The following is a 26,602-nucleotide window of genomic DNA, read 5'->3' as shown; positions in this document are numbered from 1 at the left end:
TGACCGAGAGTTGAAGGGAAGTCGCAGTATGATGGCTATAGCGGACTGATGCTGAGGAGGCATGAATATTTTTGATACATCAGTTTTTGTGTTTTTCATTCACCGGTAGGTATACGTCCCAGTTGGGTGCTTGAACATGCTTTAACATTAATAAATTTTAAGTTAACAAATCGTGATCAAATATTCAATGCAAGGAGGGCGTGTTTGCCCAAATGCTTCACTTGAGGTGACCCCTGCACTGTACACGCTTCCGGCGTGCGGCCACCGTATAGCGATCCCAACCAAACGTGGCTGACTCATTCATAGACAGGCGTTCTTAACGGCGCTTAGCGCTTATCCGCACTGGTTTCTATCTGAGAACATTTTGTACATGTTCCAAACTTTTGAAGCGAGAAGCTTCACTACTCGCACCACAGCCGCGCTTCGCGTGAGCAGTCGGAGCCAAGATTTGCCATAGCTGCGCATGCGCGAAACCGAGTGATGTCACGCGCTGCGCAGATGGCCGCAGGCGCCGCCACGCCGACTCCGCCGCCTGACCTTTCGGCGCAGCCGCGCGCTACTGCGCATGTGCGCCGCCTCCTCACCGCCGCTACTACTGCGCGCTCGCCTCCTCGCCACCGTTTGACCTTTCGTTGCAGCCGCGTTTTTGCCACAGTTGCTACGCATGCGGAAGGAGGGCCATATAACGCGCTTGCCTACACCGTTATCGTGGTGCTCCCAGTGCACTGTGCGCGAACTGCGACAGCCATGACGTCAAAGCATAACTGCAGCCTTTCGCTTGTATATCCAGGCTTAACCACAGCTAAGCCACTTCCAATTTTTTTTGATGCCCATTGACGGGACCCCATAAAAGTTGTCAGTCAGTCCCTTCTAGCGAAATTTCCTTTTGGTTCTACGAAATATTTATGCGCCGACAAAAAGCAGTACTAACATCGCCATTGAAGTACGGCCATCGCAGGCAATATTAATTCTGTGCACTCGCTATGTGTGCACAGCACAATAGCCACTGAACGCCCCGACGGGTCATGTACGGCCAAAAGGAATATCAGAGTACATGGACCGTGACGTGCGACGCGAATCGTATAAAGAGAATAACGTAAATTTCTAAGAAAAGAGCACTGAAGGTAGCGTTTCTCTATATTTCGATACAATTGATGAAAGCTGACAGCTACTGAAAATTTTAAGTCAGGCACCTTAAGGTGGTTCGATGCAGTTCCTAAAGCTGCATTTTAGGATGTATAGGCCCCGAGATCAGCCATAGAAGAAAAGCATAAGGTAAATGTCTAGAAATTCCATATCTGCACTGTATCTGTGTGCATATCTTGTGAAAGAAGTTTTCGTCTCCGGGCGAAAATGATTTCTTGAGCAGTTTGCCCGCTTCCAAGGCTTATGAGAACTACTCAAAGCACTTTCAAATCTACTAGCACGTACCTTGTCTGTCTGTCCTCGGTGGTTTCAATGGCCGAGGTTGTGTGTTCCTCGGAGTCATCGATGGCTTGTACGGGCCCTTTGGCAGCAATTGGCCCAGGACCTTCTGACACGGTGGCGCCTACTGGCGTGTCGCGAGGATTTAGATCTGCCGCATCCATCGGTCCCGTCCTGGAGCCCAGCTGGTTGTTGTCCACCTCTCTAGAAGGAGACGCCGTCGCTGCGGGGCTGCCGAAGAGGTGCCCCGCGACGGAGGCCTTTCGGGTGTCGCTGGGTGAGACGTGTTTCTTCTTCAAAGCCATGACACGTCTGATACGCACGGTGTCTTGCTTTTTCTCCGAGCAGTGATGATTGCAGAAGAACGAGCTCCACGTGGACTTCTTTTTCTTCAGTGCTTGAACTCTTAGTAGCCGCCCGTCTCAGCAGCTAAGTAGTCGCTGATTCTGATTGGTGAATCGTTAAGCCCAGGATTTTTACAGTCGGACTTTCTTGTACTGGGGTGCCTGCTAGACAAAGACTGATTGGACTTGCATCAAGTTTACGACGTTTCCAGCGGTTGAAGGCCGACGTGTATGTAGTTTTATGCACGGGAAGTTGAAGGCGGGTGGATGGCGCGTAATTAGGGGTAACATCCAAGGATGATTGAAGGGTAGCCTCCCGAGTAAGCAGATCGAGCCGTGATGTCATCAGCGTATTGCAGAAAGTTTATGTCACGGATGTCATGCAAGCGCCATGCCAGCGGGATGAAAGCAATATTAGATGCCACCAAATGTTTCAAAATGACTTTCGGACACTCGATGCACGTCTGGGCCTCTTAGACGTCGCGTGCATGCAACCAGCTTTCATCGTATTGTGCTTCTGTGGCCAGCGTTGCCTCCTGTCTTGAGTGCTGGCTAATGTTTCTACCATTAATCCCTGCTAATGACGTTTTTAATAAAAACTAAATCAGCAACGCTTGAAATCTGAGGAACTATATTTAAGGTGCAAAATTCCCACTCTTTCTAAACTTTCCAAGCAAACGCGCTTCAAGTCATATATAATTCCGCACTCTGATTCAGATTTGCCAGAACACAAACCACAAGGGGTGATGGGATTGTTTATGAAAAAAAAAAAAACATACGAGGTCTAGATAGCGTTGGCGTCTGTACCCGAAGAATACATACGGGCATGTGAAGTAGGACGTGCTGGCGACAGCGGACGAATGTCAGTCCGTTGTTTCAGTAGCCTCAGACGGCAAATCGGAGAGACTATTTAAACGGTCTTTATGTAAAGCGTAAAGGGTGAATTATCGTTGCCTGGTGGTTACCACGCAGGCAGGCCGGCCTAGAAGCGAGCGAGTGTTCTGCTTTCGTGTGAACGGCAGTGGCAGCTGCGTAGCAGTTAGGAGCAGTGAAGGGGCTTTAGGAACAAGTGGGGTAGTGGCGACCTCACCTAGTAGCGGCGGAAATCTGAAATAGTCCTCATTGCGAAAGCGGCATGCACAGAGCTCTTCCCTCGAAACCGGTCGTGACTGACGTGAAAAGGCTACGGTTTAATGGAGCCTTTCCGCTTGATGTTGCAAGATGAACATAAAGATTGTATAATGTTTCAACTGGCCTTATTTCTTCAAAAAAGAACAGTGTGCCGCTGTCGAGGTTGAGCATGCATGGTTGAAACGAGGGGATTAATAGGAAACTCTTAATGGAGATGGTCGGGGGAGGAGAGAAGGGGCTTGTTTTTTAGATGCAATTTCTAAACCGTCATGTTTGAAAAAAAGGAGGGACGGCGTTTTTGACGCACAGAATTCTTCGCTTGGGGGGACACTTCTTTAAGTCATGCTCTGATATCAACGCCTGTAGAAATAACTGCTGTGTCCTCCCCACTGTTCCTACAGCTTGCCGTTCCGAAACAAGAGCAAATAGAGACTGGTAGTAATTTCTTATCGTACATCTTTATTCAGAGAAATGGGTGCAACATCAAAAGAACAAAGCAAATGACACAACATATTTGAAGCCAGCCGCAAGAACACTAGATCAGAGAAGGGTTATGTGCAGAACCAACTCCGCAAGTACATACAGAGCCTCTACCTGCGACGAAGAAGGAAGAAAAGTGTCGATAAATTGAATCGGAACCAATGGTCCGTAGGCAAAAAAAACTTTTGCATTCTTGTTTTACAGAAATTCATATAGAAGTACTCAGATTCCACAGTTCTACAGTCATGCAGATTGCGATACTGAAACGCCAAGCAGGCAAAAGTTTTGCAAGGTACCACTTGACGGAGATATGCTTTAATTTTGTTTCCTGCAAGTAGATATGTGGTACTGGGTTGCGAGGCCATAGGCAGGTTACGCTGAAAATTTGGCGGGAACACTTAAGCTCCATCTTAAGAGTATGACGTATAGCGTAATGGGTTAATTCCCATATGTGCACAAGGTCATTCTAAACTTTTCATTCACAAGTCCCTGGCAGTCCTCACACCCCTCCTGGCGCAGTGGTGCGACGGTTACGTGATGCGCCAGTATGCCCTGCGATGGCAGGTGTTCCCTGCGGTGGGCCTTATGCGGCCCAGGTTCCCAAGCGAACAATCATTAATTTAACTGCCGCCTGCCACGGTGGGCAGTGTGCTCGCTATCCGGTGAGCAGGTTGTGGCCTCAAGGTCACGTGTCCCAGATGGCCCACCTGCCTTTTAGGTTGCTCTCTGCGCACCATCTGTCTGATTCATGCTCCTGGTTTCTCGCTCACAACGCCGACACCGGATTTTCTGCGTAACGGGGCCTTTAAAGCTATCGCGTTAGTAATAGTGCAACACTGTTCACCATAAACTACCTAAACGCACTTTCAACATTTCCTTGGAAAGTTGTCCGCTCTTAGAACGGAATGAAGTCGGAGTCGACTGAAGGGGTTGTAACGTCTAGTGCGTGAGATTCATGTGCTTTTACAGCTGAGGGCGACCACATAGGAAAGGGCCAAAAATGGGCTATTACCACACAAGGTGGAATTAGGTCCTTCGCAGTCGACGATCTATTGAAATCTGGGATTGGCCAAAGACCCTTTTCCTACACATTTCATCCCTGAGAAAGCTCAGCGCCACGGGAGAATGCTTGTGCACATTATGAGACGGTGCGGGCGCGGCCACTTGGCTTCTTCCTCTCCTCTGTATCAGGGAGATTCACACTTGGAGATACGACCACGTTGCGGAGGCTTATCCTATCTCTCTCAGTTCATTGGTTTGGTTTATGGGGTTTAACGTCCGAAAGCGACTAAAGCTATGAGAGACGCCGTAGTGGAGGGCTCCGGAAATTTCGACCACTTGGGGTTCTTTAACGTGCACTGACATCGCACAGTACACGAGCCTTTAGAATTTCTCCTCCAAAGAAAATTTCTTGACTTCGTGCGCGCTAATCCACTGCAACCTCTGCCGTGGTCAAGTGTAAGTTCTAGCGAGGCCGAATTACGGTTCCTGGCGCTTCTGTGCATACAATCGGGGCATTTCTTCAAAGTATGCAGTTAGTTTAAAATGCACATCGAATTAAATTAATATTTGCAATTGGAGTTAAGAGTTAAAGCTGCCCCTTCCACGCCGTCCCACTTTCGTAAGACTGGAATTTTACCGGCTAAGCCTCAAGGCCCTAGGTAGCAGCAAGACTTTATATGGACTACTGAATGCCCCTCAAATGAGGGTCTCGAGCCAATGTCGTCGCTTGGTACTGACCACATCGCGGTTAATCCCCTTGCGTGAAATCGCTGGTGACTGGCATATGCTTCCGTGAAATGGGATTAACCGCGACGTCATGACAATCGCTACACACCATTGGATGGAGGGCCTCGTTTGAGTGACCTCTACCGTTGCGTTCCTCAGAAACATCGGACTATAGTGCCACTAGCAAAGATTTCACAATACCGCTTTCCTTTCACTCGCGCCCTCTAACAGGGAAGGTAACTAAATGGCTGACGGAGTCCAATGTTGCCAGAAGAGCGAGCATCAACGTTTGCCGGGAACCTGATAAGGGCGCCGTCTGTGGTAGTCTATAGCAGTAATGTGAACTGAAGATCTTCTCTTCTGCCTGCTTGCTCACACCTTCCGTGAACGATGTCTTAACTATTGGCAGCAGTGGCTCAGTGGTTACAATGTTCAGCGTCGAGGACGTTTGATCAAATGTCGGCCGCCGAAGCTTCGTTTAGGTAGAGAGGCGAAATACATAAGATGCTCATGCGCTTTGCGAGGCTATAGTGAACGTCAAAGAACACCAGGCAGTCGAAATTCAACCGGAGCTCTCAAGAATGTGGCTTCCTCCACTCAGTCTTTCCTCCCTTCCCTGAGAGCGTGTTTTTTTTTTTCGACCACAGTCACCCACACCTGAGTTTTAGTGCAGTTGAGACTGAGAAAAATGTTTCAGTAGCTGCAGTGGGCGCAAGCCTGCGTCTTTTTTTTTATTGTAGCTCTGTTGCATAACACTGCGATTGACCTTGAAATATTCCTTGAAGGACGGCCGCCGCAAAACGCAAATCAAGATTCCTCTATTTTTTGTTTTGGCTTCAGTGACACTTGGCTTTTTTTTGTACACAACAGACTTGCGGCACCAGAGTACAGGCCGCGTATTTCAAAATTACCTGCACTTCATCCCGTAGGCCATTGCTGCTCAGAAGTCATTGCCAGAAAAGAAACATGAAAAGAAATGCCTTGTAAACGAAGTAAGAACACACAAAACAACACCAGAGGATGGCGCAGAAGGTGCAAAAGCGCAACACTATCAGGTTTGTACAAGTGTTTCGACAGTATTTAAGAAGCTTGGCGTTGTAAGGAGTGCACAGATAGTAACTCAAACTGTTCAATTCACTTGACAAGAACAAAAAGGGTAAAACCTGAACGCATCAAGTTATTTTTTATATTTTTTAACTTTTCAACCGTCGGCGTTTTTGCACCCTTTCAAAAAATTTTTTACGCAGCTGCTGTGATTTCAATATTTGCTCAATGCCGCCTTTTTATTGTTCTATATTCACTATGAAAACCGCGAAATTCATGTGCATGAAAGATAAACGTATTATAATTGGCCCACTAACCAAAGTGGTATACAACCATCACCATATTGCATTGTTCTTGGCACCGATGTTCTCAAGCGTACGACAGTCTCTCTCAAAACAGCTTTCCAAGCCGGTGAGTTGGGCGCTGGCCTCACTCATTACGCTCGACCAACTCAACGCCCTAAGTATCTCCCTTAATTGGGAACAGAATATAGTGGTGTGCGACACGCAAGAAGAGGTGGTCCGACGCCTGCTCGCAGACTTTCAACTCCCCTCCGGTCAGGGACTTATTTACATGCGTGGACGACGGAAACTCACTGGTGATGCTTGTCGTGGGGTTCTCACCGTGCACAACCGCGAAACCAGTGAATCACTTCAATCCAAAATCCAGTGGCGTGGTGGTGAACTTGTAGCCATCCGCAAGCTGGGAACAACCAACGTCGCGGTGAGCACTTTTGGGGGCTACACTGTCCCCCGTTTTATGCACCATAACTGCGAACTTGCCCCAGTTCGTGAGTACAAGCGTACGATCCCAGCCTGCTCCCGGTGTAGTGAAGTGCCATCCAGTCGACATCTGTCCGGCTCCAGTCGGCGAACGCTGCGACCTATGCGGCCAAAATGTTGGCGCCACTGAAGAGGGTATGGTGCCGCACGACTGCCAGCCAACTTGCTCGGTTTGCTCGTGTAGCCACCTGATCAGCTCCCGTGAATGCACAGGCAAATTCCGAAAACAAAACACTAGCTCCGTCCAACAGGAATATACATACAAGAACTTGAAGGTTTTGGCAACTTTGGCAAGAAGAAAGCTGTGATGAAGGCCTAAAATACTTGCAATACCACAAATGTAGTGAAGAAATCTTCAGTGCTTGCCATTATTGATGGTGATTATAGTTCGTGACGAAAGAACGCGCTCAGCTATTTTGTACAGTGTAGTGGGAAAATGTTCTTGAACGAAAATAGGTAACGTCCGTGAAAGTTCAGCATATCGGCCACTCTTCTTTAAGAAGCAGCGTGAGTCATGCGAAGGACGCCCTTGTATGCATCGTTTCGCGCCATGATGCTGCACTTGACAGACGGGTTCATTGGGCTGCCGGGCGCGCAGCCGAAGGCGGCGGAGAACTCTTGGACGTGTCGGAAGGTGACGTCGCACTCGTCGTCGTCGGCCGCAGGGAACACGCTCTCGCTGCCCAGGCAGGTTGAGTAGCACGCCGCGATGAAGAACAGGGCGGCGCTGCCGTAGCCCTCGAACCCTTCGAGAAGTTCGTCGTAGCCCTGCGAGGCGGCGCTGCGTTGTCTGTACGCTCTCAGCGACACCTCGAGGGCGAGCGTGTGCTCGAGCTGACGGAGAATGTCGAAGAGATTGCCGTATCCACTGCTCACGTTCGCGCCGCACTCCAGCGCCCTCCTGAAGGAGCCCACGGCTCCTGGCGAAATGATGTAGCTGCGATTTAAGCGGAGTACACTATCAGGGAGATTATTTTCTTGCGTGTGTGCGGGCGCACTACACACGTTTCCACATCTTTTGGAATGTGTGCTTGACTCGCCGGCCTTGATCTGTCTTACTGGCTGTCGAACAATTCGCAAAGGTTGGCGTTGAGGAAAAAAAAAGTACAATTGGCGTTCTTACACCTTTTGTTCATGGAAGAATTAAAATCTTTCCTAGTGGATCTCTTATATAATTATTTGCCGTTACTCCAACAGCTGCGCAGCTATCGAACACCTGAAAATAAGCATATCATTGATCCCTTCAAATACTTTTTAAGGATCAAATAGAATCCTTCGCAGTCGCATTACTGGACTTCTTAATTTTTTTTCTCAGGCCCATACGCTAACAAGCACCACTCAGTGAAAGAGAATGAATTCCAGCCGAATCCTTACTCACTCCTGGTGCAAATTATTTGATGATGATGATTAAGCCTGAGAACATCATCTTCATCGTCATCATAAAGTAATGGTGAGCAGAAATTATCGGGAGCCATCTGGCCTCAAACTTAAGAGGCCTGTCTTCGCGGGACAGCAAATCTGGGTCTTTGGGGTCATCAAACTATTTCCATGGAGAGAAGGAACGGATGGAAGAGGGGGAGAGAGTGGGCTGAGAGACATCCATCGGAAAGAGAACCTGCGTTCCACGCGTGACATTTCTAACCAAGCCGATTTATATCAGCCTGCATATCTGAGCCTATTAACACGGTATGCTTCGGTAGCAACAGGGAGCGTCTTTTACACTGTTCTTATCGTAGGAAGGAGGTGTGAAGCGTTACAACCATACGTGTTTCTTGCGCTGCGAGCACACGCCATGGGGTCGACAAAGCGAAATGTTACGCAGCTGTTCTGCGTCAAAAGCCAAACGAATTTCACAGAAGTGGTAAGTTGTGGTAGGAAGGAATATAGGCTTCCACTTCTCGATTCATGTTGTTCACTTATTTCAGCAGAGTTGCTCCACAGTAGTCTACCTGTCGCTGAATAGTCGGCTGAGTGCCAGGGCGACGCTGTATCCGAGGCCTCCGTGGTTCATGGCCGGCGCGGCGCTCTCGTTCAGCCAGGGAAAGGAGAATGCATACGGGAGCAGCGCCATGTCACGGCCGGGAAGAAGTGTGAACCACTCGGCGAACTCGATTCGCGCCGAGGCCGTGCGTGCGTTGGCGTCCACATGGTCCAGGTTGACCGCCTGCCAGTTGTCCACCAGCGAAGCGTTCATGTCAGGGAAAGTCGGCTCGTCCTGCTCGGGCTGTATAGTGGGGAAAAAAAAAGGTCGCAGAGTTGGAATTAGTAGCACTGGGAGGAGAGGAAAATATTTTCGCCAGTGTCTGTTTGAGCTATAAAGGGGAATATCAAAGCAATCGTAATCATCACAAAACAAATCCACTGCTGGGCAAAACCCTTTGTCATCGGCCTACAATTCACGCTTAACTGCACTAGATGGACGCAATTTATACCCGGAAGCTTCCTTGCTTCTTGCTAAATGTGCCTTGTCTTGAAGTACAGTTTGTTACCTCATGGGGCCGTCCGCTGTCGTCCCTTTTCATTGCAAGCCCTTTGTTTTCTCCCTTTAGTGCAGAGGGATGTTAAATGGAATAAGATATCATTAATGGAAAGCATCGCGACAGTCAGTGCTTTGTGTTAAAAGAGCTTGGCCTCGTCGTGGACGTTGGCAGCATATCTGACACCCTAACATCAGTTGCAGTGTCGCCACTATTCCAAAAAAGACTTTTGAACCTTCATGTTACGGCGGCGTCGTTGGAGGCATCAACGTAGCTCTGCTTTCCCAAGGCGCCGCCGCAGTGGCCCAGTGGTAATGGTGCTCGGGTGCTGAACCGGAAGACGCATGTTCGATCTCGGCCTCCGCGGTCGCAATTCATTGGAGGTGAAATGCTAGAGGCGCGCGTGTACTGTGTGGTGTCAGGGCACGTTAAAAAACCCCAGGTGGTCGAAATTATCCGGAGCCCTCCACTACGGCGTCCCTCGTAGCCTGAGTTGCATTGGAATGTTAAGCAGCATGTAACCATAACACCAAAAAACATCTTTGACAAAACGATCTGTCTCGACGAAATATCTCACACGCCACCATATCAAGCCGCTGAAACAACACCGCTCTACTCCCAACCATGGCTCCCCAATGGCTCAGCGCTGATTGGTTCTTCAGCCATCGGCCTCATATACTACACTGAAACACCAATGCGGTAGCGCAGCTTATTCCTCGGCTGTGCAAGATGTTGATTTTTGCGGTCCAAATTGATCGCACCGGAACGGAAGCTGTGAGGGCCCAGGATTTCGAGGCACTATCGAGCGCCTTGAAGCCGCGTAAGAATACGTCACCTATGTGAGGTGGATCATCGCGCTCGTAGTCCAGCTTCGAATGCACAGTAAAGCACCATTTTCATTGAATGAGGAAGTACTTCGGACGCCTCAGATGCCTGGAGTCCTAACAGATGGTTCTTGGAGGCTGGCAAGGGTGAATGCACCCACATCCGCTATGTTGGATTGCACGCTGGCGTTATTGATTTCGCCCTGCAAACCACTTTTAATAAAGGTATCGGCCAACAACAGCGAACATAGAAGGTATTACAAAGAACTGAAATTAATGACAGCCAGGTGCAAAAAAAAATGGCCGTGCTAATTTCAGGCCCCTCTGCATAAGCATTCTCTTCCGCCGCGTAGATTCTAATGTAGATCTTTACAACGCGCTCACGAATACACCTTCAATCTATCCAACATTTGCAGCGAATACGCTGGAAGGTGAGAAATGATTCTGTACATTTTCTCCTCCCCGTCGAACCTTGAGCGACCGCTGGTCGAAGCGCGGGTCGAAGTACCCAAGGACGACGTCAGAGCTGTTCCAGTCCTGGACGACTGTACGGTGAGGGTCCCAATGTATCCACTTCTCGAGGCGGGCAGCGAAGGTCCTGCGGGTGTCCACGACCAGAAGCTGCGCGGTGTGCTTGGCCCTGCCGGAGATGACTTCGTCGTAGTATGCGCCGAAGACCTCGGCGCCGCTCAGCATGTAAACCTTGCTAAGGCAGAGGGCGCCGTGGTACAGTTCAGCTCTCATTTCGCTGCGTGAAAACCATGAGCACGTCGAAATTTTACGGTAGTATACGAATCTGAAAAATGAGAAAGGAACGGGAGGGAAACGGCATGCCGCTGACCCTGAGGCTTCCGTTCCTCTCCTTGCCTGTGCTAAGAACGCATTGCAGTTCCGCTCTCAGTTCGGCTTGGACGATTGTCAGCTGGACGCCCCAATACAGCTGTAGTGTACATTGTGTCGTGCGCGCGTGCTCTTATTCCGCTTCCATTATGGACATCACACACGCCAGACCTGTATAATCTTACGGTGTAAATAGATTATTTGTACATTATACCTTTCCCCCTTATCTTTCTTACTGTGCCATCAACTCTTCAGTTAATTTGTACAGTCTGCCTCCTATCCCTTTATTTCGGCTACCACAAATTAGGGGGTTCCCGCTGCGATGGCAGATGGCGGGGCTAGAAAAATTATTTTCCTTCCTTTCATTATTATTTTATTTTAAATTAAGCAACAACTACTACTACAACGTTCGGCGCATCAAGATCACGCGCAGACACATATTTACCTAGTCTACGAAGCTAATAAAAATGACAAAGCAGGTGAAAAGAAGCCTCAGCCGTCTGGCCCTGAGGCCTCCGTTCCCCTTTCTGATAGGGTACATTGATCTGTGGTACATTCGGCTCTTAGTTCGCTGCTTCCGGGACACCTGCACGTCGAAATGTTGGAGTTGTGTACGACGTTGAACAGAAAATGAGGAAGATGCGGGAGGGGAGCCTCAACCCACTGACCCGTGGGATTCTGTTCCGCTCGTTGCTAAGGACAGTGAGCCGTGGCACATTTCGGCTCTTAGTTCGCTGCGTTAACATCACGCGCATGCCAAAATTTAGCGATTCGGTACGAAGTTGAACGGAAAATGAGAAAGATGCGGGAGGGGAGCCTGAGTCCAATGGCCCTAAGGCTTAAGTTCGGCTTCTTGCTATAGGGACCGAGAGCTAGTATAAAAAGTTGAACCGAAAATGAAAAGGACGCGAAAGGTAAGCCTCAACCCGCTGGACGTTAGGGTTATGTTCCGCTGCGTGTTAAGGCTGAAGGCGTCGTATTACAGTCAGGCTCTTAGGTCGCAGGGTGAAGATCACGCGCACGACAAAATTCAGCGGTCTGCGAAGTTGAACGCAAAATGAAGACGCGTGGAGGGGAAGCCTGAGGCCTGCCCCCGGAGGCTTTCTTTAGGGTACAGTGCTACAGTTCGGGTTTTAGTTCGCTGCGTTGAGGTCACGCGCACGACAAAATTTAGCGCTAGTGTAAGAAGTTGAACGTATTTTTTTCCCGCGAATAAGCATGCCACAAACTTTTGTGCATGACTGTACACATATGATGGGTCGCGAGGAGTGAGGAGCCGAGCCGGCTTCGCAGGTGCCGCGGGGAGGGGTCGCTGACTCGCCGGATATGCGCCTCGCACGTGGCTCGCCGGCGTCTTCAGCTGCCCGCTCCCTTTCTCCCCGCGGCAGGAATGGCTCGCCGCTCTGCGCTATCGCCGCTTTCTCTCCCTCTCTTTCCCGCTCTCCGGTTACCCCTTTCTTCCCGCGGGCGCTTGTTGGAAGAAGAACCAGTCTGCACAGAATCTCTACGTTGTCGAGATTTCTCTGCGTTTTCCTCTCGGACGAGCATGGCGCGTGCTACACATACATTCCCATTCACTCTAAGGCGATGATTACAAATTTTGGTTGCTCTCATTGTAAATCATTTGCAGGTATGTTTATGCGGTGTGTATGCAAGGGGCGCAATCCCTCGTCAAGCTGAACTACTTTCGACTTCCTGTCTCTTGAGTACTTTTATGTGTGAATGTGAAAACCATTCGATTTAATTTGACAACTCTATCAGTTTCATTGACTCAATCACTCCGACTTATAACAGTGTGTTTTCTTTCAATCGCGGCTAAATTAAGGTTCAAGTTTGTAAGCATCGTCCATCGAAACGGATGCTGATACAGTACAGTAGGGTCTAACGCGATTAGAAGGTGATCTTTCTGGCTAACCTACAACGATTAAGGTGCTGACCTAACACTGTACTTTTGGCAAGGACGCTGAAAGGATTACTTGAAATTAGATAGCCGAGGAACTGCTATATTCAGCAGCGTCGTGTCTGTAGCGCAATAAATGAACGTCATGCGTCAGTTTTAGCTGGAACGAACATTAATCTCCAGTTTACGCTAGGCTGGATAGCCCGCCCCTCACCGGGTGTAGAAGTTGAGCAGTAGCTTCTGGTTGGCGAAGAGTGCCGCCGTTTGCACGACACACCAGGAGAAGAAGAGGTGCATCTGGTCCTCTCCGTATGAACTCCACAGGAAGAGGAACGTGCGCACCAAACGTGGCTTCTCTGACACGAAGACGACGTCTCTCTCCGAGTTCCCCACATAGTAGTCCAGCTCTTGAAGCCAACGTTGCTTTGTGAGTCCCGGCACCTTTCGGAACATGGAGGCAGTGTCCAGGCCACTGTCAAAATGATGTGTGCTCTCGAAGGCATATCGCAGCTCAGTCAGGTGGGTTTGGCCGAGCCTTTTCGTGATTGCGAAGGTCACGGTGGTGTTGTCCTCGTCGTGCCCGTATTCACGGTGAGCTAGAAACTCCCGCCTGCGGAGAATATGCTGCCGTCAGACGCACCAAAATGCTTTCTTCTGCTACTGTTTCTCCAAACAATCGCTCACCTGAGCTCCTCAAAGTAGATCTTCGCTTTGTGGTCACTGCCCTCCAAGCCCTTGTGCTTTCGGAGGATGCGCTTAAAATCACTCAGCGGCTCCAGTACGACCGTGGTGACGTTCGGGTCCTGTTGCAGTACAACATGGAGCAGGGGGCTCCAGTGCAGCCTGATGGACACGTGAAACCAGGTGCGAAGCAGGTCCGGCCTGTTGGAGTCCTTGGGTAGGCGGGGCCACACAATGCCAGCGTCCAATAGCGCTCTTTTGACCTGTGACCACCGTTAGAACCGGAAGGATCTTTCTCAAAAGTGTGTTTTGGACAGCTGGAATTACGTTTGGCTTGTGAGTCATCTCACTCGCAAGCTAGAACCAATCTCAACGGGTTGTAGGAAGTGCGACATATCCAAAGATTTGCGGCGGCTAAACCTTGACATAGAAATATCAGTGCCCCCGGAGAAAGGTAAAATATAGCCATCAGCAGACTTCAGCAAGTTATAGCAATGAGATTTCTTGTCTAATGAAGGAGCAATGGACAAGGAAAGCTACTATCTACGCTAAACTATTCGGCACCTCAAGATTTTTGCATGAAAATGCTAATGGCCAAATAGAAGGGAAAGAAACATATTGTATCTCCACTCTGCGATACTGGGGAAGGGAGCATGCCTCTAATTGTGCATTGGTGTTGTGCATCATCAACATCAGCCTCACTATGCGAACTGCAGGGTAAAAGGCATCTCTGTTGACCCTCCACTTAACCCTGTCCTTTGCCAGCTGCAGCCATATGACCCTCGGAAGTTTCTTAATCTCATCCGCCAACCTAACTTTCAGCCGCCTCCTGTTACGCCTGCCTTCTCTGGGAATCCACTCCGTTACCCTTAGGCACCAGCGGTTGTCTTTCCTTCGCATTACATGCCCTGCCTAAGCCCTGTTCTTCCTATTGATTTCGACTTGGATGTCATTAACTCGCATTTGTTCCCTCATCCGCTCTGCCTGGTTCCGGGCAGAGTGGGTGAGTATTTCAGTGAATATTTCAGACCGGCGTTCCTGCGCCCCTCTTGGATCGCTCTACGCCTAGGTTCCACTTGCCAGTTCATAGCAGCAAGAAACCTGGGGGCGCTGCCCTCCCCAGAAATCCTCGTCCATGCACGCAGCTCACCTTTTCCAGCTCGTCAGCCCTTCCCCGAAGCACGTCGTCGCAGCTGCGGTAGAAGGCGGCCGCCCTCTGCAGCGACGTCTGTCCCGTGGTGGGCACGGGCACCGATCGCAGCAGGGACGATAGCTCCCGCTGAACGTCCAGGAAAGCCACCTCGCGCACGGTCAGCTGGTTGCTGCGCCGCCAGCCATCGCACACGAAACGCGTGAAGCTCTCGCACGGGTTAAGCGAGATGTTCAGCGTGTACCGAAGACGGCGTGCGTAGTCGAGGCACCGCTCGGTACGACACACGCGGATGCTGCCGTGCCACTTGGAGACTTTTGGGCGCACGAAGAACAGCAGCAGGAAGAGGGATGCGACGAGCACCCCTACCAGGAGAACCACGCCGAAGATAGGCACCATCGGTGGCTGGCTCTTCAAGAGCGCCTGCGATGACATCGTTGGTGTTCTGTTACGGTGTTCTGCACAGATGAGTCGCCCGGATGAGGCACGATTCGAAACGAGTGTGCGAGTCCGAATGAGTCGTGAGTTGAAAGTAAGTGGGCCTAGACGACTTTTGAATCTGAGTGAGACGAGTCTCTTTGAATGGTTGACCACAGATGTCTGGTGAGTCTGACTGAACCCAAGTTATTTGCGAGCCTAAACGAGTTTGAATTTATGCGTTAGAGTGAGCCCGGGCCTCTGTCAGTGTGAGTTTGAGTCGGCCAAACTTTTTTGAGTGTGAGCAGAACTTTTGTGTGAGCAGACAGAAGCATTCAAATTTCTTCCTGACCGTCCGAGTGGAAATGAAGCCGTATATAATGTTTGAAGATGGTTCCAAAAAATTTAATCTACAAGCACCTCTATGTAACTGCCGCAAACACAGTGCGCAAGGTTGCCGCAGTGGCACTCCTCCTAAATGACGGTCATAAATCAAAGTAAGGTGTGAAAGTTGGTTTATTGGGGTTTAACGTCCAAAAGCGACTGAGGCTATGAGAGACGCCGTAGTGAAGGGCTCCGGAAATTTCGACCACCTGGGGTTCTTTAACGTGCACTGACATCGCACAGCACACGGGCCTCTAGAATTTCGCCTTCAAGAAATTCAGCCGCCGCGGCCGGGATCGAACCCGCGTCTTTCGGGTCAGCAGCCGAGCGCCGTAACTACTGAGCCACCGCGGCGGGGCCGGTGTGTAAAAAAACTAGGAACTTTTTAAAATACGAATATGAAATTTGCATCGTGCTTTTACTGTACATGGTGTGACCCACGCAACGTAGACAGTACAACGAACAGTGCACAGTGCTCCCAAGCAACACAGGTAATTGGCCCTGTATTAGACATATATTGGCCAATGCCGATCCTACAGAGGAGCACAGTGGTATCATCCATTGCCGATATTGGGCCGATTACTTGTGTTTTCTTGGGACAGTAATCGCTAAGCCTTCGACAGCGGCTTAGTCTAAGATGTCACCTTTACGCTTTTGTTGGCGGAGGAGATTTGCGTTGTGCTGGACACGAACTGCGGTGTCCTTGTCACGCTGCGCGTTGTCTCCACGTACGCCGGCTGGATGCTTTGCCGATGGTTAGCTTGAGGAAGCGGCGAGTCTGACCTGGTCGACCTTGAGGACGCCTGCGAGTGTGCCGACTGGGCCTCGGTGCTACCGCAGAGGGACCGTGTGTTTCTCGGTGGGCTTCTCATCTGAATGGGCTCGAACTTGTGCGGCTCGGGCTGGCGTCGACCACATCTACGCTCGGGTGATTCCCCCGTTAAGGTCGTTGACACGCGCCGAGGTGAGTGTCTTCCGTAACTCGCCACGGACGTTACACTGTGTTCGGGAGTCCCGCGGCGACTGAGTGAGGAGGAGGACAGCGACTTCCCGGATAGGGATATTCTTCTTTGGGGTTTCTCATCTTCCCACCCTGCGCGCTTGTCGCGAAGATGCTCTCGGAGGCAACTTTTTTGTGACGAATGCCGCGAGCAAGACAGACTGCTGGTAGGTCGAACGATCATCTTGTTTTCATTGCGTTCATGCGCAATGTCTTTAGGGGAGCAAAGACCAGATACTGGTGGTGAAAATGAGCTCGGAGATGTGTGGCAACGTTGTACATATCTGCTAATGGCGTCTCTTTCAGGGCTTGAGCTCGGACGTTCGGAACGTTCGCGTCGCCGTTGAAATTCTTGCTGTTGCTGGTCGCGCTCTGATAAGGATGGCGTCCGACTCCCACTTATCACCATTGACATCAAACTTGAAGACGATGAGCTAGCCCCGGGTGAAGCTCGACCCTTACAATGGGGTCCACCTCTGATTCGTCGTTCTGATTCAGCCATAACCTCAACAGCCGTCGCTGGCGGCGTGCCTGACCCTGGGCGGCAGTAGTTTGACATCAGCGTTCCCGTTGACTGGAAGTCTTTCCCTGCAAGATATTTCCCCTCTCCGGCAAAGCGTGGTATCGTTATCCTTAAAACCTGCAAATATGTAAAAAGAAGTAGAAAATGCTTTCAGAAAGGGCGCACTGCTTAATGGATTTTGCTACAATTCGGCGATGTAGACATTAAAAATCTGAAATTCTTTTTTAGACAGGGTGAACAATTATAGAGCCGTTTCTTCAGTGGAAATGTAGCAGACAGACCAGCGAGACATGGATGAGCACAAGACACACACAAAGCAGAAGTGTTAATTTGATAAAGAGAATTAGGAACACAGAGGGAGGGGCCCGATTGAGAAGATATGACCCCTGAACTTGTTGTCGAGGAGGTGGTACGTGACAGCAAAGCAGACATATCAGCTCTGCTTGACATCAAATAACAAGAGAACATCAAATAAAAACACACACGTTTCTGTGTAACTTCGAGGTCTATATTTTACACACATGAAACAATTTACCAAGCAGTAAGCTCTGTTAATATAACTTTCCTTTACAAAGGGCATTTAAGTGCGTGTTCTTAACGCCGCTCCTATAGGGTATCGTGTAGCGCTTTTCTGCGTTTAAATTTTCTGGCTTCCAACCGTGAACTCGTCGGAGAAGATGTGTAAAAACAGCTCCCCCATGTACATTAAAACTCTCATTGTCATCCTGCGAGCTTTAAGGACATCCACTGGACGTCCAAGGCAGTTCCAGTGCTCATTTGAAAAGAGGGCAAACCTTCAAATCAGGGGTGCGCTGTCCCGAAGGCGGCGTCGCGGTGTGGTATGGTTCGAGTTGCTTGACGGCTTGTTGTGTCCGCGTGCCCCGGACCTCATCTTTGTTCACTTCGCGCCCATGAGTTACAGGAGGTAGTGGGGACGGCCCGAGGCGCGGAGTTGCCTGAGTTCCCGGAGGTGTCCGATGAGCATTATTTTTGAGGATGCTGCCGACGCTGCCCTGGTCCTTCGCTGGTCGTCCTGGAACATCGTGCTGAGAATAGTCGGATTGTTGTTCGGTCGATGAGTTTGGAGGCTTGATCGCTGTCTTCGGGAGGTCGGGATCGGTTATCGGTTGAGTTGACTTCCGTACAGCTCCCATGGAGCCTGTGTTTGCATGCATCGTACATTTCTTCACGTCTACCGTAGTGAAAGCTTGACAACACAATACAAACTGACCAAGATTTGAAGGGAAGTCGCACTATGCTGGCTGTAGCGGACTGAGGCTAAGGAGGCATTCGAATTTCGTATAATCAGTTTTTGTTCTTATCACTCTGACGATACGTCAGAGTGATAAGAAGTGTGCACCCCTGCGCTGTGCACACTTCCAGTGAGCGGCCACCATACGATTTCAACCAAACACGACTCACTGATTTCCAGACATGCGTCCTTATCTGTAGTAGTTTTTAAGGCGGAAGCCTTTAATGCCTCCTCGTTGTAAGCAGGAGTTGTCGACAGAAATGTCACGCTTTTCAATTGGTCGAAATGGTCTCTGACGTCACAGTGCGCGAATTTCAAGCGGGGCCATTGTACTTTGGCTAGTAACCATGCAACCAATTAAAGGGATGGTATACTGATGCTCCAAGTAAGTGTGACTGAGTTTAGTTAATTAGTTAATTAACCGACTAGCGTAATTAACCTTTCTAGTCAGACGAGATAAATAAACCGAGTAGGAGATTGGTCGAGTTGGGGAATCGAACCCCGGTCTCCGGAGTGCGACACGAGCACGCAACCACTGCGCCATGCCAGCTCGATGGTTTGGAATGAACAAAGGCGCGTCTAGTGAATACGGTGTCTTCGTCCACTCCCATCTTTCTCCCTTCCCTTACGGCGAGGTTCAGGTGTCCATCGAGACATGCGAGACAGACACATTTCCTTTCCTCAAAAACCAATTTACCGATGAGCAAGGCGCACAGCCGAACGGGCGATGACATTATGTGGACTCCCTGGCAGCGTTGCATCACAATGTCGCGTTCCACGCTTAGAGGAGAAGCTTTACACCTTAACCACACATCAGTGACACAAGCAGCAACACCGCGCTTAAGGCTTCCGCCTCACCGCACTTTGGGTCAACAAAGTGCCCCCTGAATTTTTTATCTCCGCGCATTCTGTAAATGTCCCATTATTTTTTCCGCCACTTTCACGTAACCTATATCAATAGGTGTCAGTTACTGTCCATGCCCTTTTAGCAAAATTTCCTTTTGGTTCTACGACAGAGTTATGCCCCGAAAGAAAACAATACTTGCATCGGCATTGAAGTAGGGCCGTCGCGGCGAATATTCTGTGCACTTGTGCTCATTGCACAGCACAATAGCTAATGACAGCGCAGAAGGGTCGTGTATGGCCGAAAGGAACATCAAAGCACAGTCTTTCTCAAAACTTTGGAGCCCAGGGGCTTCACTTCTAAGCTTTATATTGGGACTCCACGAGCATTCGTGGAAGTCCTACCTATTGCAGGAGGCAGTGCCAGAAATCTTCTGACTTTGAGGAAATTTGGAGCGCTAGTGACTCATTAAGAGTGACACAGTGTGGCTCAAAAGAAAACCCCCCGGCCTCAAAACTTTTGACAAAGGCTGTGCATGGACCGTGACGAGCGACGCGAATTGTGTAAATAGAATAACGGAAATTTTCAAGGAAAGAGCACTGCAGCTAGCGTTTGTTTACACTTCGATGCACCTGATAAATGCTGACAACTACTGAACATTTTAAAGCAAACACCTTCAAGTAGTTGGATGCTGTTCCTAAAGCTGCATTTTACGATTTATAGGCCTCGAGATCAGCCATGGACAAAAACCGTAAGGCAAATGTCTAGAAATTCCATGCCTGTACTGTATCTGTATGAATATCTCGTGAAAGAAGGATTGGTCTCCAAATGAAAAATATTTCTTGATGAGCAGTTTGCCCGCTTCTTTCTGCTGAATGTAAAGTCAATCTTGTAGAAACGAAGGGTGATGGGTACTACTCAAAGCGCTTTCAAATCGACTAGCACATACCCTGACCGGCAGTCGGCGACTCCTGCTGAGGGCTCTCCTCGGTGCTCTCACTTTCAGAGGTTGTGTGCCCCTCGGAGTCTTCGACTGCCTCTACGGTGCCTTTGGCAGCAATGGGCCCAGGACGTTCTCGCACGGTGGCGCTTACTGGTGTGTCGCGAGGATTCAGATCTGCCGCATCCATCGATCCCGTCCTGGAGCCCAGCTGGTTGTTGTCGACCTCCCCAGCAGGAGACGCCGTCGCTGCGGGGCTGTCGAAGAGATGCCCCGCGACGGAGGCCTCGCGGGTGTCGCTGGGTGAGGGGGATTCCTTCCTCGAAGCCATCGCACGTCCGATAACCACGGTGTCTTTCTTCTTCTGCAAGCAATGGCGCTTGCGGAAGAACGAGCTCCACGTGGACTTCTTTTTCGTTACGGCAAGAGTTTTTTACAATTGTTTATTATCCGCCTTATGTGGGCAGACTAGTTAAGGGCAGCCGAGATGTCAACTGGAATCGTTAACAAGGTAATTTTGGCAGGATAATTTTGTCATCTGTGCAAGGAAACACGCGCAGCTTGGTTAGTAAGACCATCAGCCATCTGCGACACCAGTCGTGCAACCCTTGTAGATCGCATTCAAGATCATTGTTATCTGCAGCGCTGTTAATGGAAGAGTAAATCACACAATCGTCGGCGAATAAGACTATGTTTAATGAAATATCATTAGGTAAGATGTTGATGTAAGTAAAGAAAAGGAGAAGGTTAAGAACTGTGCCTTGCGGTCCACCAGAGAGTATGTTAGAGAGCGAAGATTTGTGGTTGGCTTCCACTAATTGCTGACGGTTGGTGTGGAAATCCTGTAACCATTTAAAAACGAGCTGGTTAAGATTTAGCTGGGAAATTTTTAGTAGTAGGCTTTTTTGGGGGACATTGTCAAAAACCTTCCCGAAGTCGATAAAGAGACCGTCTACAGGTATGTTAAGGTCTACTTTAGTACTTATGCAGTGAAGAAATAGAGCAAGTTGGGTATCGCATGAAAGACCTTTTTGAAATCTGTGCTTGTTAGGGTGAAAGAAATGACGCACTCCATAGCACCCTGAGCCACTTCCCAATCATGAGGGATGATTCCGGATGACAGTGACTGCTGAAAAATGTGGGACAAAATTCTGGTGACTTCCTTGGTGTTTTTGAGCACTTTAGCATCGATGGCGTCGACGCCATCTGATGATGTCAATTTTGAAGATTTGATTATTTTCTAGATTCCTTTAGGATGAAAATATGATATCTGGCATGATGGAATAAATATACGAGGAAACAGGCGGGAAGTTATCTTCTGGTTCTCAGGCTTATTCCAGCATGTATGGGTATCAGCCCATTAAGCTGTTGCGTCATACCCTTAAGGAGAAGCTTAAGTGTCTCGTACAATATTTTTGCCCGTCCTGTTTGTTAATTTGCTGCCATTGTTAGCTTCTTGTGATTGTGTTCTTTCTTTATGGTTTTCAGCTGCTACCTCCCGGACGTCGTCTTTCACCTGCCCACCTTGATGATGATGATGATGATGTCCTCGGACTGAATGGCACATACCCACGGCGGGGGATTGGCCAGGGTGCATAGCGGATACAAACGCACTCATGTACAGGGAATGGAGTATAATTAGATCTAAAATTTGGGACACAGAGCTAGAATTTGTACAATACAAAAATACGGAGAAAGAAAAGTAGTGAATTCACATTCTAGCAGAGGAATCTACCAGATGAAATTATATAATTGTGAATAGAATCGAACACTGGTTTCAGGGCATATCCCTTGGCGCTTGCCCCGAAGGATAAGAGAATCGGAATAGATAGAGGAAGCCCAAGTCGAGCGAGGGGAATCTCCAAGTAAATTCTACGGAAAGCAGCGAGCCGCCGGCAGGAGAGGAAAAAATGTTCTATAGACTCAATTTCGCCACAAGACTCACAAAGGTTGGATATTGAAAGCCCCGATCGGCATAAATAAAGATTTAGCCGCGGTATCCTGCAGCGCAAAAGGGTCATGGACACCTCACATTGCCTCGAACTGCACATCCGCACACTCCAAGGAAATGCCAGGTGTTGAAAATCCGCTGCAGCGAGGAGAGGCTCATGGCTCAAGGTGTGGAAACGCTGGAATCGCTGAAAGCGTGCTAGAGTCAAGTAAATAGTAGTTGGGACGAAAGGGACAATAGGAGCATCAAGGGCAGACGTTGCTAAAAAATCAGCTCTCTCGTTAGAAACATTGCCACAGTGCCCAGGGACCCAGTGAAAGCGAACTTCTGAAACATGTGGAGGAATAAAAATTGAAGGGAACGGCTCATAGGAGTATCACTCGAGGTTTCGAGCGCTGCCAAAACAGAAAGGTTGTCTGAGAGTATAATAACCCGAGTGATACTGCAGGGAATCCTCATTAAGGCCAACTCAATGGCCAGAAACTCAGCTACAAAAATAGGGGTATAGTCAGGGGCCCGAAATGAGTAGCTCCAATCAAGAGCCCTTGAGTAAATACCAATAGCGGCCTTTTCATTTTGCTGGGAGGCATCTGTATAGACGGCAATATGGTTAGGAAAATTGTCTAGGTACTCCTCTATGAGCCCATTTAACATATTGGCGGGCAGGTTCTTAGCATTCCTTGGGAGGGTGTTGTCAAAGAAGACCGCCGTGTCAGCCCGCCTGTGGTTGATCAGTACTAAAGATCTCACTGATACAGAAATATTTGACAGCAGGGAGTTAGTGAACACCACCTGAGGGAGCTTATACCGAGGCCATGGAGTACCAAAGAAGAGAGTTGGGTTCGTTGTAAATATAGGGTTAGCCAATCCAGGAACAGGCTCCAAAGACCTTAAAAATGTCCGCACAGTGATAAGCTCAAACCGGGAATTGAGATCAGGTATCCGCGCCTCCAAGTACAACACAGCATTAGCTACTGATTTAGGCAGACCTAAGCAAAGGCGGAGAGCGCGTCGCTCCATAACAAACAGGGGTTCACGCTTGTACTTTGGGCACCCAGAAAAGAGAACGGAGCCGAATTCAAGGATTGGCCGTACATAGGTCTTATAAAGAAGTAGTAGAGTGTCTCGTCGCATACCGAATTTTTTGTTGCTGATCCTCACCAACCGGCCGAGGGCACGCTCACCCTTAAGCGCAATGCTTCTAATGTGTGGCCGCCAGTCTAAATGCGGGTCATATATTATACCAAAGTATTTTGTTGAATCAACTTGCGGGATGAGGATAGAGTGATACGACAGAGAGATGTAAAGAGGGGTTGCTTGTGGGAAAACAAGGACGGCACACTTGTTCACATTTAAAGTTAACTTTATGCTGTCTAGCCAAACTTCCAGAGCATTTAAATACTCTTGCAGTAATTGGTACAGGATATGAATGTCATTGGCAGAAGCGAAAAAAGCAATATCATCCGCATACACATAAACTTTGACGGCAGGGGGAATAGGGATATCACGCATTAGTATGTTAAACAATAACAGTGAAAGAACGGAGCCTTGTGGGACACCTCTAGACTGGGCGTATGTTGTAGAAGTTAACGTACCCTTAGAACAAAAGAACGCTCTATTCTTTAAGAACTCTCCTATCCACGCAAATAGGTACAAAGGAGGTTGTACATTAGCCAGTTTATGAAGCAAAATGCTGTGTTCAACGCTGTCGTAAGCCTTTGCAATATCTAAAGTAACCAGAGCTGATACCTCATTTTGCCTCATAGCAACCTTAATACGGCTCTCCAAGTCTATGTGCGCGGTCCAAATCGAACACCCCCGGCGAAAGCCAATCTGAGCCTCGCTAAAACCTTGAAGACTCAGAATATGACTCCTGAGGCGGCTGAAGACTACCCGCTCTACAAGCTTAACCAAATTTGATGTGAGAGCAATCGGCCGAATATTGTCGAGATCAATACCCTTCCCCTGCTCTTTCAGCAGTAAAATAATTTTCGCTGTTTTCCAATTTTGTGGAATCCAGGCTTTTTCCAAAGACCAGTTCACAATCTGCAAGAGGTACGGGGCAAAATCTTGCATTAGGATTTTAAGCATGCCAACTGTTACTCCGTCAATCCCAGGGGCAGCAGATTGCAGGCAATTAACTACGGACGCTAAATCCGATACAGATACCTTAGTGAAGTCTCCACCCAAATGAAACGGAGTTGATGGAAAGGTAGTGCGAGCTCGAAAACGCACAGCAAGGCCTTGAGCTATGGACTCTAGTATATCTTTTTCGTCCCGAGATGGCAATACTGTGGACTGAGAGATGTGAGAAGAAGGCAGCACATGAGTACGTTGTTCCATGAATCTATAAAGAGACTTCCGGTTGACAGGATTAGACAGATAGGTGTTCAGGCTGGCAGTGTACTTATCCTTACCCTTAGATATTGTTCTTTTAAAAGAGGCTGCAAAGAATTTGTAATTTATCCAGTTCTTTGGGCACTGGTTGTGCGTTAGACTCTTCCATGCAGCTTTCCTTCGACGATAGGCTTTTTCGCAGTCGTCATTCCACCAACTGGAAGGAGTCTTATTTACAACGCCTGACCGGACTGTAAAGACTGCTCGCCGAGAGGCGTCTAACACTGAATTTAATATCAGAGGGCCCCCGTAAGATTTATCGGAGGGGGAAACACACGAGAGGGCCTCACCTAGGAGGTTCTTGAACAGTGTAGTATTTATAAATTTTTGTGGCGAACCAGTCGCCCTGACTGGACTGCACGCAATAGTGAAAGTGATTGGGGAGTGGTCACTGGACGTACCGCAGTCAACTGTACACCACGAAGATACCGCTGTACCATTAACTGCTAGCGTTAAATCAATAGCTGATCGAGAATTAGCCCTCATGTAAGTTATGGCGCGACTATTGTAACAGCACACGCCGTTTGCTGACACCCAAGATCAAAGTAATTTCCCGCTAAAGTCTGATCTGAAACCCCAAATTACATGATGAGAATTGAAGTCCCCAGCTAGAACTACTCGTCTGCTGATGCGCAGTAACGCATCGAGCTCATCCGTCCTACGGACTCCTGCGGGGAAGTAGATATTTGCCACCGTAACAGGGGCGCACTGCGGAATAATGATTTCAACGGCAAGTATCTCACAATCAGGTCTCATAATTTTGTGAGACACTTTAGCACGATGATACAGTTTCGTTGAAATCAATGTTAGTAAGCCCCCACCCCTGCCGTTTGGGCGATCATTTCTAAAAACGGAGAAATTTTTAATTGCAAATGGGCGATGAGGATTGAGCCACGACTCCTGTATTAAAATAATGTCTGGACTATGTTTTAGTATAAGCTGCTGTAAATCGGGGAAAGATGATGATATAGAGCGACAATTCCACTGTAGAACAGATATTCCCGCCATGATTATTGCTTTAAAAACGTAGCCGCAACAGCCTCTTTCAACACATCTGTTTTCTATGAAATTCCAGGCGAACTTTTCTTAGTCTTACCATGATGATGGTCAGATTTCGATGGAGAAGAGGAAGCACGACGCTTCTGAGATGGAGTAGTCATTTCAACATCTGACTGACAAGCGTTAGAGAGGGAGACTTGGTCAGAGTCATTTACACCCACGGGCGTGGAGGTAGAAGGGGTGGTGGGCTGAATAGCAGCAGTGGGAGAGGAGGAAGGACAGGTAGACGAGTTGAGGTTACTTAAAGCCGATGAAGCAGCCTGCGCGGAAATGACCTGGGACAAGGCGTCGCTGAACGTACTGATCATGCGGTCAAGTACGCCAGCAACAGCCTTCTCCACCGCAGCAACAACGGACTTAGTTAAGGCTGCCTCCACATCAGCAGTGGACGTGCGGGCAATACTTGCGTATGAGCACTGCCGTCTGTCAAGGCGGGCGTATGCATCAGCGCGCGAGCACCTGTCACGCTGAATAATGTCCAAGACGTTCTGCTCATCGGCACGCTTGGGGCAGGTGGGGTCGTCAGCTGTGTGATCAGAGTGGCAAAGACAGCAGCTAAGCGACTCAGAAGTGCAAATATCGTGTGCATGATCACCGCCACAAACGCGACAGCGCGTTGCGGACTTGCAAGATTTGGCACTGTGACCGAACCGCCAGCAATTCTTACACTGTAAAGGACGGGGCTGCAGTGGGTCTACACGGTACACAATAGGCCAAACTTTGATCTCGGACGGACAAGAGTACCCTGCGAATGTCGCAATAACCGACTCAGTTGGTGTTCGAGAGCCTCCAGCCTCTCTGCTGCAGCGGTAAACTGAAAGGATGCCAACACCGGCGTCATGAAAGTCTGCAAGAATTTCCCCTGGTGTAGCGGAAGGATCCACACCGCGTATAATTCCTTTTACGCAGGTTAGCTGCTCTTGAATGAATACCTTCACCGGTAGTGAGGCGAAAGAGGTGCACTGCAGCAAATCAGCAACGCAATCCAAGTGAGCCGATTTGCATAGAATTCCTCTCTTGCCAAATGGT

The 26,602-nt window shown here is 49.0% G+C and overlaps 1 protein-coding gene across 1 annotated transcript; it reads right to left on the bottom strand.

The window, feature by feature from the left end:
- Window positions 1-5,941: 5,941 nt before the first annotated feature.
- Window positions 5,942-20,497, bottom strand: LOC149366957 (uncharacterized). The gene is made up of 9 exons (XM_089572378.1): window positions 20,176-20,497; window positions 17,925-18,289; window positions 16,252-17,247; window positions 14,807-15,229; window positions 13,660-13,919; window positions 13,190-13,585; window positions 10,707-10,983; window positions 8,884-9,158; window positions 5,942-7,871 (listed from the first exon to the last, which is right to left on the bottom strand). Exons 1-9 carry the CDS (start codon window positions 20,495-20,497, stop codon window positions 7,430-7,432), a joined length of 3,756 nt encoding a protein of 1,251 aa, XP_089428504.1. The 3' UTR covers window positions 5,942-7,429.
- Window positions 20,498-26,602: the final 6,105 nt, after the last annotated feature.

The sequence above is a fragment of the Amblyomma mixtum genome, chromosome 1, assembly GCF_055824585.1.
Source record: "Amblyomma mixtum isolate Tamu chromosome 1, ASM5582458v1, whole genome shotgun sequence".
NCBI lineage: Eukaryota > Metazoa > Arthropoda > Arachnida > Ixodida > Ixodidae > Amblyomma > Amblyomma mixtum.
This window is presented reverse-complemented; position numbering and strand designations above follow the sequence as displayed.

Excerpts from the sequence above, each read along its gene's own strand:
- LOC149366957 (XM_089572378.1), bottom strand. The coding sequence starts at position 20,497 with ATGGCTTCGAGGAAGGAATCCCCCTCACCCAGCGACACCCGCGAGGCC. Across the intron at positions 15,230-16,251 it reads CCGCCAACAAAAGCGTAAAG|GCGCTCTTGAAGAGCCAGCC; the intron begins GTGACATCTTAG and ends ATGTCATCGCAG. Across the intron at positions 7,872-8,883 it reads AGCCGACTATTCAGCGACAG|CTACATCATTTCGCCAGGAG; the intron begins GTAGACTACTGT and ends CTTAAATCGCAG.